General features: G+C 47.2%; 1 protein-coding gene across 4 annotated transcripts in view; it reads right to left on the bottom strand.

Annotated features, from left to right (window-relative positions):
• Positions 1 to 1,521: 1,521 nt before the first annotated feature.
• The window catches only part of CUNH16orf96 (chromosome unknown C16orf96 homolog), a 44,455-nt gene continuing 33,394 nt past the window's right edge, over positions 1,522 to 12,582 (bottom strand). For 2 of the 4 annotated variants that reach the window (XM_063226416.1, XM_063226417.1), the window contains 7 exons: positions 11,370 to 11,488; positions 10,615 to 10,677; positions 7,557 to 7,649; positions 6,371 to 6,548; positions 6,065 to 6,167; positions 4,187 to 4,267; positions 1,522 to 3,385 (listed from right to left, as the gene is read on the bottom strand). In XM_063226416.1, coding sequence (XP_063082486.1) covers positions 3,168 to 3,385; positions 4,187 to 4,267; positions 6,065 to 6,167; positions 6,371 to 6,548; positions 7,557 to 7,649; positions 10,615 to 10,677; positions 11,370 to 11,488 — 855 coding nt within the window. In that variant the 3' untranslated portion in view covers positions 1,522 to 3,167. Of the gene's footprint in view, positions 3,457 to 4,186; positions 4,268 to 6,064; positions 6,168 to 6,370; positions 6,603 to 7,556; positions 7,650 to 10,614; positions 10,678 to 11,369; positions 11,489 to 12,582 lie in introns of those variants that run through there. The other 2 variants (XM_063226418.1, XM_063226419.1) reach the window with 2 other exon arrangements.

Here is a 12,582-nt window from a genome sequence, read left to right as displayed (position 1 = left end):
CCTTCCACTTCACTGGCCACACAGATGGACATTTCCAACTCTTGCTGTGGAATCTGCTGCATTTTGAAGGGAGAACTTTGCTTTTAATTGGAAGCAACTCGGTGGGATGGAGGGGGCACCTAGCTTCATGAACACGAAGCTAAGCTGCCTTCTGTGGCAGGCAAGGCTCCTCCTTCAGACAACCTTTTCTCCTGTCCTGGAGAACAACAAAGTTACAAATATCGAATTTTCTGCCGATACTGATGAAGCCATGAGCTAGGGGAAGAAGGGGTGACAAAAGAAAAAAACTTCTTTGGTGTTGTGTGTTTGCAGAGTCTCTGCTTAGAGCCCCAAATCCACAGGAAGTCAGAGGTGTAAGAGGGATCAGTGTGTGGTGAGTCCACTGTCCTTGAAAGTTGCCACTGAGAAAGCTTTTCCTTCTACAGCCTGCATTTCCACCTGCCCATCCATCTGTCTTCAGGCACTTGCACTTCATTTTCCCACGGTGGCTCACCCGTCTTAGAATACACATTTACCATTGTCAGGAATTGATAGCTTAGGTTAATGAGTCCGTGGTCTTTAAAAGGGATCTTTCACCTGCCGTGACAGGGTTGGGCTTGGTGGTGCAGGGTGCTCACTGCACAATAACTGCTCCATTCCAGTAGCACCTCCAGGTCGCTCATCAGAAGCCATCTCCTTCCCTATCTACCTGACCCAATTTGTGCAGCCCGAAGAACCTCACTCTGCCAGACCAGTTCACCTCAATCTAAAATCTCAAAGCCCTGGTTTCCAGGAAACTGCATTCTGGGCAAGCCAGGAAGAGGCTGGTCACCTTGTCCTCTTCTAACTTGGCCTTGCAGCTACAGCACCCAGGCTGGGTGTTGTAGCCACCCCCTTTCACTCAGGAAATTGTTCAAAATGGGGTTTCACTGTTGCTACATACCTTCCTTTATTGCTGTGGGGTCACCCATGCTGCTGAGGCACCCAGGAGCCTTGGGTTGGTGCAGCTTCCCCATCAGCCCCTGAGGCTTGCGGGCCCACCCCCTGCCCAGGGGCAGGACTATCCTCTGGGATCATCCCTGGATGAAGTCCCAGGCTTCCAAGTACCCAAGAGACCTGTAGGAATGTAGACCAACAAGGCCCTTACTTCTTACTCCCTGGCCTATAGGAACCAACTCAAGCACTGATTTCTCAGGTTGGTAAACCTCTGAAATGGGCTCAGGACGTGACTTTGAAGGGACTGAATGAGGGCAGATAGGAGGATATGAGAGAGAGAGAGAGAGTGGTGCCCAGTTGTGAGGCCAAAGGAGAGCCCCTGAGTGCCAAAGTGTTGGCAGTAGGCTGCCCCCAGGAGGCCTACTTCCCCAGCTGATCTGAACTGGAGCCACAGCTTGCTTGGTGGAGGAGGGAATGAAGCCAGGCCCCTGATACTCATGCACAATACCCAGCAGATGTGGCTGCCTGGGCAGTTTGTCAAGACCTCTGTGCTCCCCACATAATGCTGGGACAGCTCAGGGCATAAGACTGCCAGGAGAAACATGGTGGAAGAAGAAGGTTTATTGTGAGTTTTGCTGACCCTTCACCTGGGTGAGCTGGGCACAGTTGCTAGGAGGCTGAGCTTGGAGTGGCAACTAGAGAAGGGACCAGCAAGTCCCATTTGTGCACAGGGAGAGGTCACCCTCTGAATAGTATACCTCATCTATAGTCAGACAAGAGGAAGATTTTATTCTGGGAAGCAGTTGCCAAAAATACTCATCTGTGACTGGAGGTAGGGGTTTGGGATATACCAGCCAGTGCCACTGCCAAAGGCAGCATGGATTGAGGAATACCTGGGTCAGGAAGAGCTTGGCGTCATTTGGACAGAGTCCTTGGAGAAAGAAAACAATCAGCTGAGAGGACAAGGCAAGAATATTACAAGTTTGAGCACAGCCTGGGCAACTTAGCAACTTAGTTAGATTCTGTCTCAAAATATAAAAATAGACTAGGGACATAGCGCAGTGCAAAGGCCCTGGGTTCAGTCTCCAGTACCACAAAACAAAAGCAAATAAAAAACCAAGTCATCTAGTGTTGGTCATAGTTGTGGAGGGGCTTTGGGAACTGTTAGGAATCCTGAGCAAACAGCATCCTCAGGCACTGATAGCTTCCCAGGCATGGGTTCGTCTTCCATACCTGCCCCTGGCAGAGCCTGGGGGCTCCTAGTCCTGCCCAGAGTCCTCCCTTCTCCAGCTTATTCCCGAACAGCTCTTGTCACCAGCCACCAATTCCCCTGACTCACTTCAGTGTTTAGTGAGAACTGAGGAGGTGGTTACACTCCTAACCTTTGCAGAGGGAGGCTGTTTTGTCTCTGTGAAATAGAACAGAACTATTGACGGTAGAAAAGGAAAGAGCAGAACTCAGTAGAACAAGGAAATGAGAAAATCAAAAGAGATTGAGAAGAGGAAAAGATAGGTAAACAATCAAAATGGAAAGAGATAAAGCTAGTCCATGACCCCACGGAAGGTGGGCATGGGGAGAGACCCCTGCTTTATGTTATAAGAGTGATTAGTAAATTGTCATAGTGAAGACTTTGCAACCTCGTGGTTTGCTCTATTCCCCAGCACATGTGTGGGCTATAAGCAGGAGAAATTGCTAGTAGGTAGCCCCACAATTCTAGAATACTCCAGGGGCATTGTACCAGTTTCCTTGTGGGTCAGCCCAAGAAATGAAAAGGAACAATCCAATTCACAGGAATAATTTCCAGTAGAACAATCAACACAAAAAAGATTGCACACAGTGAAATTTGGTTGCCATGGGAAAATTGGTCTTAATAGAAATAATGGCTCCCAGGTAAGAGGCACAGAGGCAAGAACTGTAATGGGAACTGAATCTGATGACAGCATTGCAAGGAAATAAAAAGGAGAGGGATGGTTTTAAAGCCACTTTAATGCTGTTGTGTCAAAACTTGGTTAAGGAATTCCATTGACTCAGTGGATAATGCACTTGAGAGCTGTATTCTATATGAAAATGTCAATGTGTTGTTTGTTATTTATATACATAGAGTTTTAAAAGCAACTACTGGATCAACATGAGGACTTCCTTACATAGATGCAGACCCCTCTCCTGGGTCTAGGGCCCCTAGCTCATTTCTTAGGCCAGTCACAGGGCCCCAGGGGCCATGGAGGGAACCCAGTAGGAGAAAGGAGTAGAGCTCATAGGTTGTCAGGCTCCTCCACAAGCCGCATGCTGGCTCCGGACTCAGTGTGTGGAAATCTTAAGTGCCTGGTGAACTGTGGGGTCTGTTGTGGGTCCCTTGGGGTTGGAATGAGTGGCGGCAGCAGCGTCAGGGGCAGCAGAGATGGTTGTTGAGGCAGTGTCGCGGCAGTAGTGCCCGAGACAGTTGAGGTGGTGTTGGTGTGAGGCCCCTGGGCTGGAGGGAGGAAGAATCCTATGTTGTATCTCAAGAGTGCTCCCAGTTGCTGCTGGCCTAATGGGATCCTCCTTGTTAGAGGAAGAGAAGACCAAGACTGAAGGCACTTTGTGGGCCATGACAGGGTTGGTGACCGTGCTTCTCTGGGTCCTGGGCACCCTAAACTTCAGGGAAGAGGACCCAAGTATATGACTTTGTAAGTGGGCTTCCAAGATGAAGCAGAGCACCCGGGAGGAAATAGGGCTTAGATTCTGGGGATTTGGGCTCAGGTTGCTAAGCCCAGCTCCCTTCTCTTTGGAATTGACTAACTTCATTGAGTTGGATTAAGGATCAGAAAAGACAAAAAAGAAGAAAGTACTCTATAAACTGAAAAGCACCCCTAGATGCCTGGTACTAAGTGATACAAATCAGGGAACTCAGGGGCTCAGATGCCCTTAGCATAGCTACTAGTGCCCCTTGTCAAGAGCAGTAAGTGATTCCTTTGTCCTACTCCTGCAGCTGGGTAGATGCTTGGGGACAGAAACCTGGCCTGGGAATCTGGGAAGGTGCGTGGGACAAGGAAGCAACCCTGAAGGTAAAGCAGGAACTGGACAACTGAGGGTCTGGGCCCCACTTTCTTGGCCAGGGCTATTTCAGGGATTCCCCCAGAGCCCCGGTGCAGTTCAGGTGGGCAGGTGGCTGCTAGGATGTGGACAGACCAAGTGAGAGGTAGCTGAAGTGGGACAGGAACAAGCCTCCAGGCTGGAGGTTTAAAGGGAATGGGCTGAGACTAGGAGGGATCAATTGAGGACAGGTACTCACGGGGATAGATGGCACCAACTAAGGCACTAGAGCGCACACGATCACACAGACTTTGACCTGGGGGACATGGAATCTTCATAACTAAAGAGAAAAAATCAGAACAGGTAGGAAATGAGGCCAGACTTTTCATTCTGATGGGACCTCCCTGTTTCTGAGACCACTCTGCTACACAGTCAATCTGAGCAATGTAAAGCTATTGAGGCTACCATGTTCTGGTTTGATGCCTGGGTCTTGGGGATGAATGACCACTTGGGGAAAAGCAATACCTTTGAGGGTAACATCCCTGGGGAGGGGTGATAGGGAATGAGACATTCCATGGTAAACTCCATCTGCCATGTCCCTTGCCGAGTGTACCTTCCCAGCAAGTGGACCCTCTCTTGGATGTTTGTAAATGGCCTCATCAGGTGGGCAAGAGGAGGTGAGGATGCCTTAGCACAAAGTCAAGGCTCATTAAACCTTAGCCTGTGTTGCTGCCTTGCGTGGTGACCCCTGAAGCAACCGATGCATGTCCCATTAAATCCACAGTAGGGGGCCTAAAGCAGCTGCATGCTGCCTGGGCAAAGGGCAGACATACAGTATCCTACCCTCCCAGAAACAGGGTGGGGCTTGTGGTGGTTTGCTTGATGGTCCCCAAAAAGATACGTCCCCTGGAATCTCTGTGACTTAATCTAGAGAAAAGATCCTGCAGGTGTAATTGAAGATGGTGAAATAAGATTATCCTGGGTTATACTGAACCTTAAATCTGATGACAAGTGTCCTTATGAGAGACAGTAGAGGGGAGGACACATGGAAAGAGCTATGTAAAAAAAAGAAGCAGAAATTGGAGTGATGTGGCCATTGCTAAAGCATGCCTAGAGCCACAGGAGCTGGATCCTTCACAAGAGCCTTTGGAGAGAAAGATGGCCCTGCTGCCACCTTGGTTTTAGAATTCTAGTCTCCAGGAGTGGAAGAATAAGCTGCTGTTTGCTGTGACAGCTTGGTGTGCCTTTCTTTGTCCAGCACATCATAAGGACAATTGCCTTTCCTTTCTTACTGTCCAGGATTTAGTTCTCTAGTCAGTGGGATTGCCCACAGTGGCTCCTATACCACTCTTCATGAGGGAGGATGTGGCTGTCACCCAGAGGAAAAATTTAGACTTCTTTCCAAAGAGAAAACACTCTAGGCTGGGGATGTGGCTCAGTGATAGAGCTCCTGTCTTATAAGGCCCTGGGATCAATTACCCCACCACAAAAAACAAACAAACAAACAAAAAAAAAGGAGGAAACACTCCAAAGGGGTGTGTCGCCTCCCCTTCCTATGTTTTGAGCCTCTGTAATGAACTCTAGAGTCCTGAGGCCCCAGAACCAGATCCTAAGACCTGTGTCCTGTATATATCTTCTCTATCATCTACCCTAGTCTCTGCACCCAGATGGTTCATCCCTAAATTCTACTTGTACTTGGCTTCTAACCTTTATACCTGCTCACTATTTCACCTAGACCACTCTCCCTCCCCTCGATCCATTCACCAAGTAATTCTTTTCACCTCCTCATTAGAGTAGATCCAGTCGCTCGTCTATGGACTGTAGGCCTTGGCATAACTCTTGTCTTGTCACAAGCCCAGTACCCTGCCTGGGCTATGCCCTTGTCACAGGCCAGCTGTCCCATTACCAGCACTTCCCTGCAGGTCAGCTGTTTATCTCTCTTTGTAACCATGGGTTCTTACCTTCTGTTATTTGTTTATGATCTGCGCATTGCACATTACATCCCACTGTCTGCAGGTGCCAGCTATTGTGAGATATTGTATCAGGGATGGCACCAGCCTTGAGCCCTGCATCTAACCCTTCACCCTTCCCGGAAGAATCAGAGTAGGGTTGCCCAGGAGTGTCCAATGCCCCTCACCTGCTGGTTCTTTCTCTCCAGTGGCCAAGAGTCGAGTCCCAGTCTGGTTGGTCATTCGGCCTTTGTACAAGATCCCGTCCACTCCCAGGATGTCCACCTCAGCCTGTTGCATGATCTGAGTCCCATATCAAGGTCTCCACCCAACACCCCCTCTAGTTCATGGAGAGGCCTAAAAGCCAGGCTATACCCTTCCAGACACACCCACAACTCAAGGCCTAGTTGCATAGCTCAAGGCCTAGTCCCACACCTCGGACCAGGGCATGCTGGTTTCTACTGTCCATGGAGGAGGTCATGGCCCAGACTCACAGTATCATAGTCTATCACTTGGGGATCTCCATAAGGATAGAGAGTTGACAGGTTGTATGACTTGAGCTTGAGGTTGGGGTCATTTCGGGGGCCGTCATTCCAGTCCTGGTGGGAGCTCAAGGGGTCGAAGCTGTCCTCTGTTGTGCTGAGATGCTGGAAGTGCAGTTGGTGTTGTTCCCTAGGCAGGGCAGAAGATCAGCAGCCACCTGGAGACCCTCTGCCTCCAAGGAACCTAAGGACAGATCCCAAGGCCCAGCTAATATTGCAGGGTATAGGTGGCTCAGTAGCCTGCAGGGCCTGGGGCCTGGTGGGTGTATGCCAACATGCACAGTTGGGGGAGAGGAGTAAAACAAGACCTGCCTTCCCCAGACCTGACCACACCTGGAATACTGTCTAGGCCACCACACACGTGCTGTAGATCTCCTGAGCTCAGCACAGGCCCCTAAGTCCCTCCCTTTTGCATGACTGTGATTAACACTTAGCTGTTCACCTCCTAACCCTGGTCCACATTCCACAGGCGCTGGGTACTGAAAGAAGCCCTGGAACCAAGGATGTCAGGAGGTTAGGACTGCAGCTGGAACCCAGGAAACCAGCAAAGTAGGAGAAACCTGCAAGTTTAGATGTCAGTTCTACCACTTACTAGCCATGACTTTGGACAGGTCACATAAGCTTTCTCTAAGCCTCAGTTTTTTCAACTGTGAAATGGAATGACCATAGAATATACCTCAGGGAATCTACAAGGACTCAAAAGGGCCAATTTCTTGACATTGTATCTTCCAGGCCATAAAAAGATGTCCCAAAGGAGACCTGATCATTACTTTTCCACCAGGAAACAGGCATACTAATCTTGGCGTACAGGGGGTTATAATGTTTAATGAGAAGTCCTCTCATTGAACATGCCTAATACGTTTTGGCCTACAGTAGATGCCCAATCCATAGATAGATCTTTTTTTTTTTTTTTTTTTTGGTACCAGGGATAGAACTCACAACTGCGCACTTGCAAGGCAGGCACTTACGCCACCGAGCTAAACCCCCATCCCCCTCTTGTGCCTCTCTGCCTCCCTAGCCTCCTCTCAGAAGGGCTCCCTTGCAGACAGTGGCCAATGTCTGGGACTGAAGTGTGAAGTGCTTGGCTCCTGGCACAGAAGGATATGTGCCAGGATATATCTTGGCTCCCAGCACTCACCTCATCTGCTGCCGTTGCAGGTACTCATAGCTGTTGGCACTGGCTGGCCGCAGCCTCGACAACAGGTGGGCTCTGCGGATGGTAATCAGCTGCCTGTGGAGGAGAGGAGATGGCCAGGGCAGTGGGAGGCATAGTGGCCAGCAGAGGGCTCCAGCTCCCACATCCTCTGGGAAGCCTTCCCAGCAGGAGGAAGGAAGTGCTGAGCTGGGTGTGCCCACCATCATATGCGGCCTTTGCTTCAGTGCTCCAGCATGGGGCCACAGTGTGAGGACTTGAGCAGCTCTGATTGATCATAGTAAGACCCCAAAACAACCATTCCAATTATAAAGATAAAACTCGAAGTAGTGAAATCCTAGAATCAGATTGTAGATTGGTGGCTGCCAGGACTGCACAGAAAGTGAGAAGACACTGCTTAATGGGTGTGGGGCTTTCCTCTGGGGGGTTGAAAATGCTCTGCTACTAGAGAGGTGGTGGTGCACAGCACTGTGAATGAATTAAATACTGCCAAACTGTGCCCTTAAAAAATGACTAAACTTATGTCATGGGTATTTTGCCTCCAGAAGAAAATAAAAATGAAGAAAACAGTATGTCTTTCTTGAGGAGATGGGACTCCTCTGCATCTCTATCTGAGTGGTAGTGAACCCACATGCAAAAGTTCATGGGCCAGGGATATAACTCAGTGGTACAAAGCCTGCCTAACAAGTGTAAGATCATGAGTTCAGTACCCAGTACCAAAAAAAAAAAAAAAAAAAAAAAATTTCAGGTGTACATATGTGAAAGTTCATCCAACTGTGTAATAAACAATAATGTATGTTCTTTTATACATGATAAGCCACAATACTTTTTTTTAGTAAAACATCGATTCTAAACATTTTATAGAGTATAGAAGGGTGCAAAAAAAGAAACAGTATAATGATGTGACACAGATTTTGATAAATGTTCTTTTGGTATTTTTCCATATTTATGAATTTTTTTGAGACAGCATCTCACTATGTAGTTAGGCTGGCCTTGAACTTACTATGTAGCCCAGGCTGGCCTTGAAGTGGTGATGATCCTCCTGCCTCAGCCTCCCGAGTGCTGGGATCACAGGCATGTGCTACCTGGCTACCATGCTTATATAATTTGTTTTTTTGATACTGGAGCTTGAACTCATTATCTTGCACTTGCTAGGCAGGTGCTTGTGCTGCTGAGCTAAACCCCTGGCCCCCTTATGTAATTAAAAAAAACAATAAAAAAAAATCACACACATATTACTTTATATTCCCATTAATTTATTCCAAACATTTTTCTGATCATGAAATATTTTTTGGATATCACAGCTATGATATCCAATACAGGAGCTGCTGGCCATATGTAGCTATTTAAATTTACACTTAAATTAACTAAATTTTAAGTGAAATTTTAAATTCAGTTTCTCAAACACATTAGGCATATTTCAGCTGCTCAACAGCCATAGGTCCCTGGTAGCTCTTGAACTGGACCACACAGCTACCAGCCACATCATGGCAGAACTTTCTTTTTTTTTTTTTTTTTTTTTGTCTTTTTCGTTTTTATCGGTACCAGAGATTGAACTCACGACTGCCTGCTTGCAAGGCAGGCGTTTATGCCGCTGAGCTAAATCCCCAGCCCCATGGCAGAACTTTCTATTGGGTGGTTTCTATTGGGTGGCATCTTATATAACTTGGTTTATACTGCATGATGTGAATGAACTCAGTTACCACATGCATTGTTTCAACTTTTTTACTACTATATACAATATAGGAAGTAGTTGCTATCTGAAAGTAAAATCCTGGTTGAAGTTCTGTAGCTCTCCATGAATGTGAACGGGCAGCAACCAGGAAGGAGTCTCATGGGTCCTAGGGCTAGGCAAGCACTGTAGAGGCCCTGCACGATCCTGACACTCAGGACAGATTGATTATTGCATGGCAGCTCCTCAGAAAACTAATCACAGAGTAACCGCATAGCCTAGCACTTCCACTGTTAGGTTTATGTACAAAAGAACCGAAAATGAATGCTTAAATACATGTGCACGGATGTTTGTAGCTGCGGTAGGTATGATAATTAAAAGGTAGAAACAATCCAAATTTCCATTAACCAATTAGCTCTCTGTTCACACAGATTATTATTTAGCTGTAGAAAGGATTCATGCTGCAGCAAAGAGAAACCAAATAAATAATTTGCTAAATGGAAGAAGCGAGATTCAAAAAGCCCATATATTGTAAGATTTCAGTACAAGAAACATTCAGAAAAGGCAAATCCATGAGAGAAAAAGCAGATTCTTAGCTGCCAGGGGCAGGAGGAAAGCTGGCAGTGGGGAGTGATTGCTAATGGGTTGAGATTTCTTTCTAGGGAACTAAATAGGGCTCTGGAGTTAAACAGAGGCAATATTTGCAAAACCCTGTAAATGTATTAAACACCACTTAATACAAAACCCTGTAAATGTACTAAACACCACTTAATTGTTAAAATAGTTCTTGTGCCGGACGTGGTGGCTCACACCTGTAATCCCAGCACTCCGGAGGCTGAGACAGGAGGATCGTTGCGAGTTCAAGACCAGCCTGGGCTACAAAGTGAGCTCAAGGCCAGCCTGAACTGCATAGAGAGACCCTGTCTCAAAAAGAAAAAAAAAAAAAAAAGACAAAAATAAAATAAAATAAAATAGTTCTTGTATGGTAAATGAATTTCCTCTCAATGAATTTAAAATATGATCAGACTTTTATCTAAATAAATGCAAAAAAGTACAATAACGGTTTGTTTTCCCCACAAGGATTCCTTCCGGTTGTTTTGTCTACTGACTTTTGCCTGAATACACAGCCCTAGACAGGGTCGGTGATGTAAAAAGACACACACACACACACACACACACACACACACACACCATCTGCGCTGGTCCTCAGAGGTGGAACGGAAAGCAGGGTGTATATAAAACGACGAGTAAGACTACGTACGACGACGGTGGGACGATGAACACAGACGCCCGAGGGCGCACTGACACTTTGGACTCACCGAACTGGGTGAGCCCAGAGCTCGGCTGGACGCGCCCCCTGGCGGTACTTACGGACAGGTCATGATCTCCACCTGCCGGTCGCAAGATATGCACTTCACTTGCTCAAACAGTTGCCTGAAAGACAAAACAACCAAAGATCAGCGGGCGGGTGCAGGAAGAGGCTGCAGAGGCTCTGGGCTCGGCTCTGCAGACCCTGTTGTCCCATCCGCCGCGCGAGGCAAACGGGATTCCAGTTCCAGTTGGTACGGTTTTCCTTCCGGTGTGGCACATGCCTGTAATCCCAGCACTCTGGGAAGCTGAAGCAGGAGGATAGTAAATTTAAGTCTAGTCTGGGCAATTTAATGGACTACCAAAACTGTGTTTCAAAATCAAAAATAAAAAGGGCAGGGATGGTAGCTCAGTGGAAGGCCCTTGATTCACTCCTCGGGTGCAGTAGTGAAGGAAAGAAAACAGGAGAGGAAGGCAAGGGGAATGGGAAGAGGAGGGAAGGGAAGCGAGGGGAGAGGAAGAGGAAGAGAAGGGGAAGGATAAAGAAGAAAAGGCTGTCCTCCTTCTGGGCTGAAGGTAGTGTGGGCTTTGGGGGCACACGGCCTGCCCGAGTGAGTGGGGTCAGGAGCCCTGGCACAGGCCCTGGATCTAACCGACCCTGTGAGCCCTGCACACCTTGTCCCTCTCTGAGCCTTATTTACTCTTTTGTTGCAAGAAGGCTGCTCGCACCGCTTAGGGAGGCCAGAGTGGCCCCCTCTGGGCTCTTCTGCACTCTCAGTCCCACCCCTGGCTCCTGATCCCACACTGGTAGTGGTCACCTCTTAAAGCCTGCAGCATGATCTGGGTCAAATCGGAAGCTTTCCATCATCAGCTTCTTGACTGCTTGCCAGATCTCGACCACTTCTTTCTTCAGAGCGTCCAGGTCACTGGGTACCAGCTATCAATGGCCAGTAGGAAGGAAAGACAGTCAATTAACTCATACTGCAAAGTTACAAAGATAATAGGAGGATGCAACAAAGACAGTGCGGTAGTCCTGGAAAGGAAAAAAGAATCCAGTTTGGATTAAGGCTCATGCCTTCAAGAATGTTATTGGTAGAGGGAAACTGCAAAGTGAGTTTCCCAGCAGCAAAAGCAAAAAAACCCAAAAAACAAAAAACAACCCAACAACATTTATAACCAACTCAATCTAGAGACACCTGAGCAACATATATCCTAATGGACCCCCCATGTATGCTACACGCATCAACAGGTATGTATAGAGGGTGTGAATGTAAAGTGAACAATTCAATTGCTTTCAGTATATTCACAGAGTTATATAACATCACAATCAATTTTAAAACATTTGCATCCCTCTCAAAGAAGTCCCATTTCCTCCATGTTTCCCAAATCCCCAGTCCCTGGCAACTACTAATTGAGTCTGTGCCTCTATGAATTTTTCTATTCTGTTTTTTTGTTTTGTTTGTCGTTTTGAGACAGGGTCTTGCTATGCAGTTCAGGCTAGCCTTGAGTTCACTTTGTAGTCTTGAACTTGCAAATGATTCTTCTGCCTCAGCCTCCCAAGTGCTGGAATTATAGTCATGCACTACCGTGCCTGGCTATTTTCCTGTTTGTTTTTTGAGACCGGGTCTCACTATGCAGGTTAGACTGAAGTCACTATGTAGCCCAGGCTGCCCTTGTACTCATGGTGATCCCCCTGCCTCAGCCTCCCAATTGCTGGGATTACAAGTGTGCACCACCATACCCAGTGGGATCAATTTTTTAAATTACAGAAATCATGACATTTCCCTCATAAAAACCTGAGTAATTATCTTTGAAAGGGGGGGGGAGGCCTTCATTCATGATCACAATTTCATTGTCACATCTAACACAAATGATATAATTTCTGACTAGGGTCATATTTCCAGCCCAGTTTTAGAATGGGCTCAAATAAGCCACAAAACAAATACAATTTCTTCAGATGTTACATTTGGTTGCTAGGATTCCTGCAGCTTGTAAAATCTGGAGTAATCTGTCACCACCTCTTCCTACTCT

This window comes from Cavia porcellus, unplaced genomic scaffold (genome assembly GCF_034190915.1).
Source record: "Cavia porcellus strain 051 isolate PalLab524CR breed Dunkin Hartley unplaced genomic scaffold, mCavPor4.1 scaffold_16, whole genome shotgun sequence".
Lineage (NCBI taxonomy): Eukaryota > Metazoa > Chordata > Mammalia > Rodentia > Caviidae > Cavia > Cavia porcellus.
Note: the sequence above shows the minus strand (reverse complement) of the source record. Positions and strands in the feature narration are given on the sequence as shown.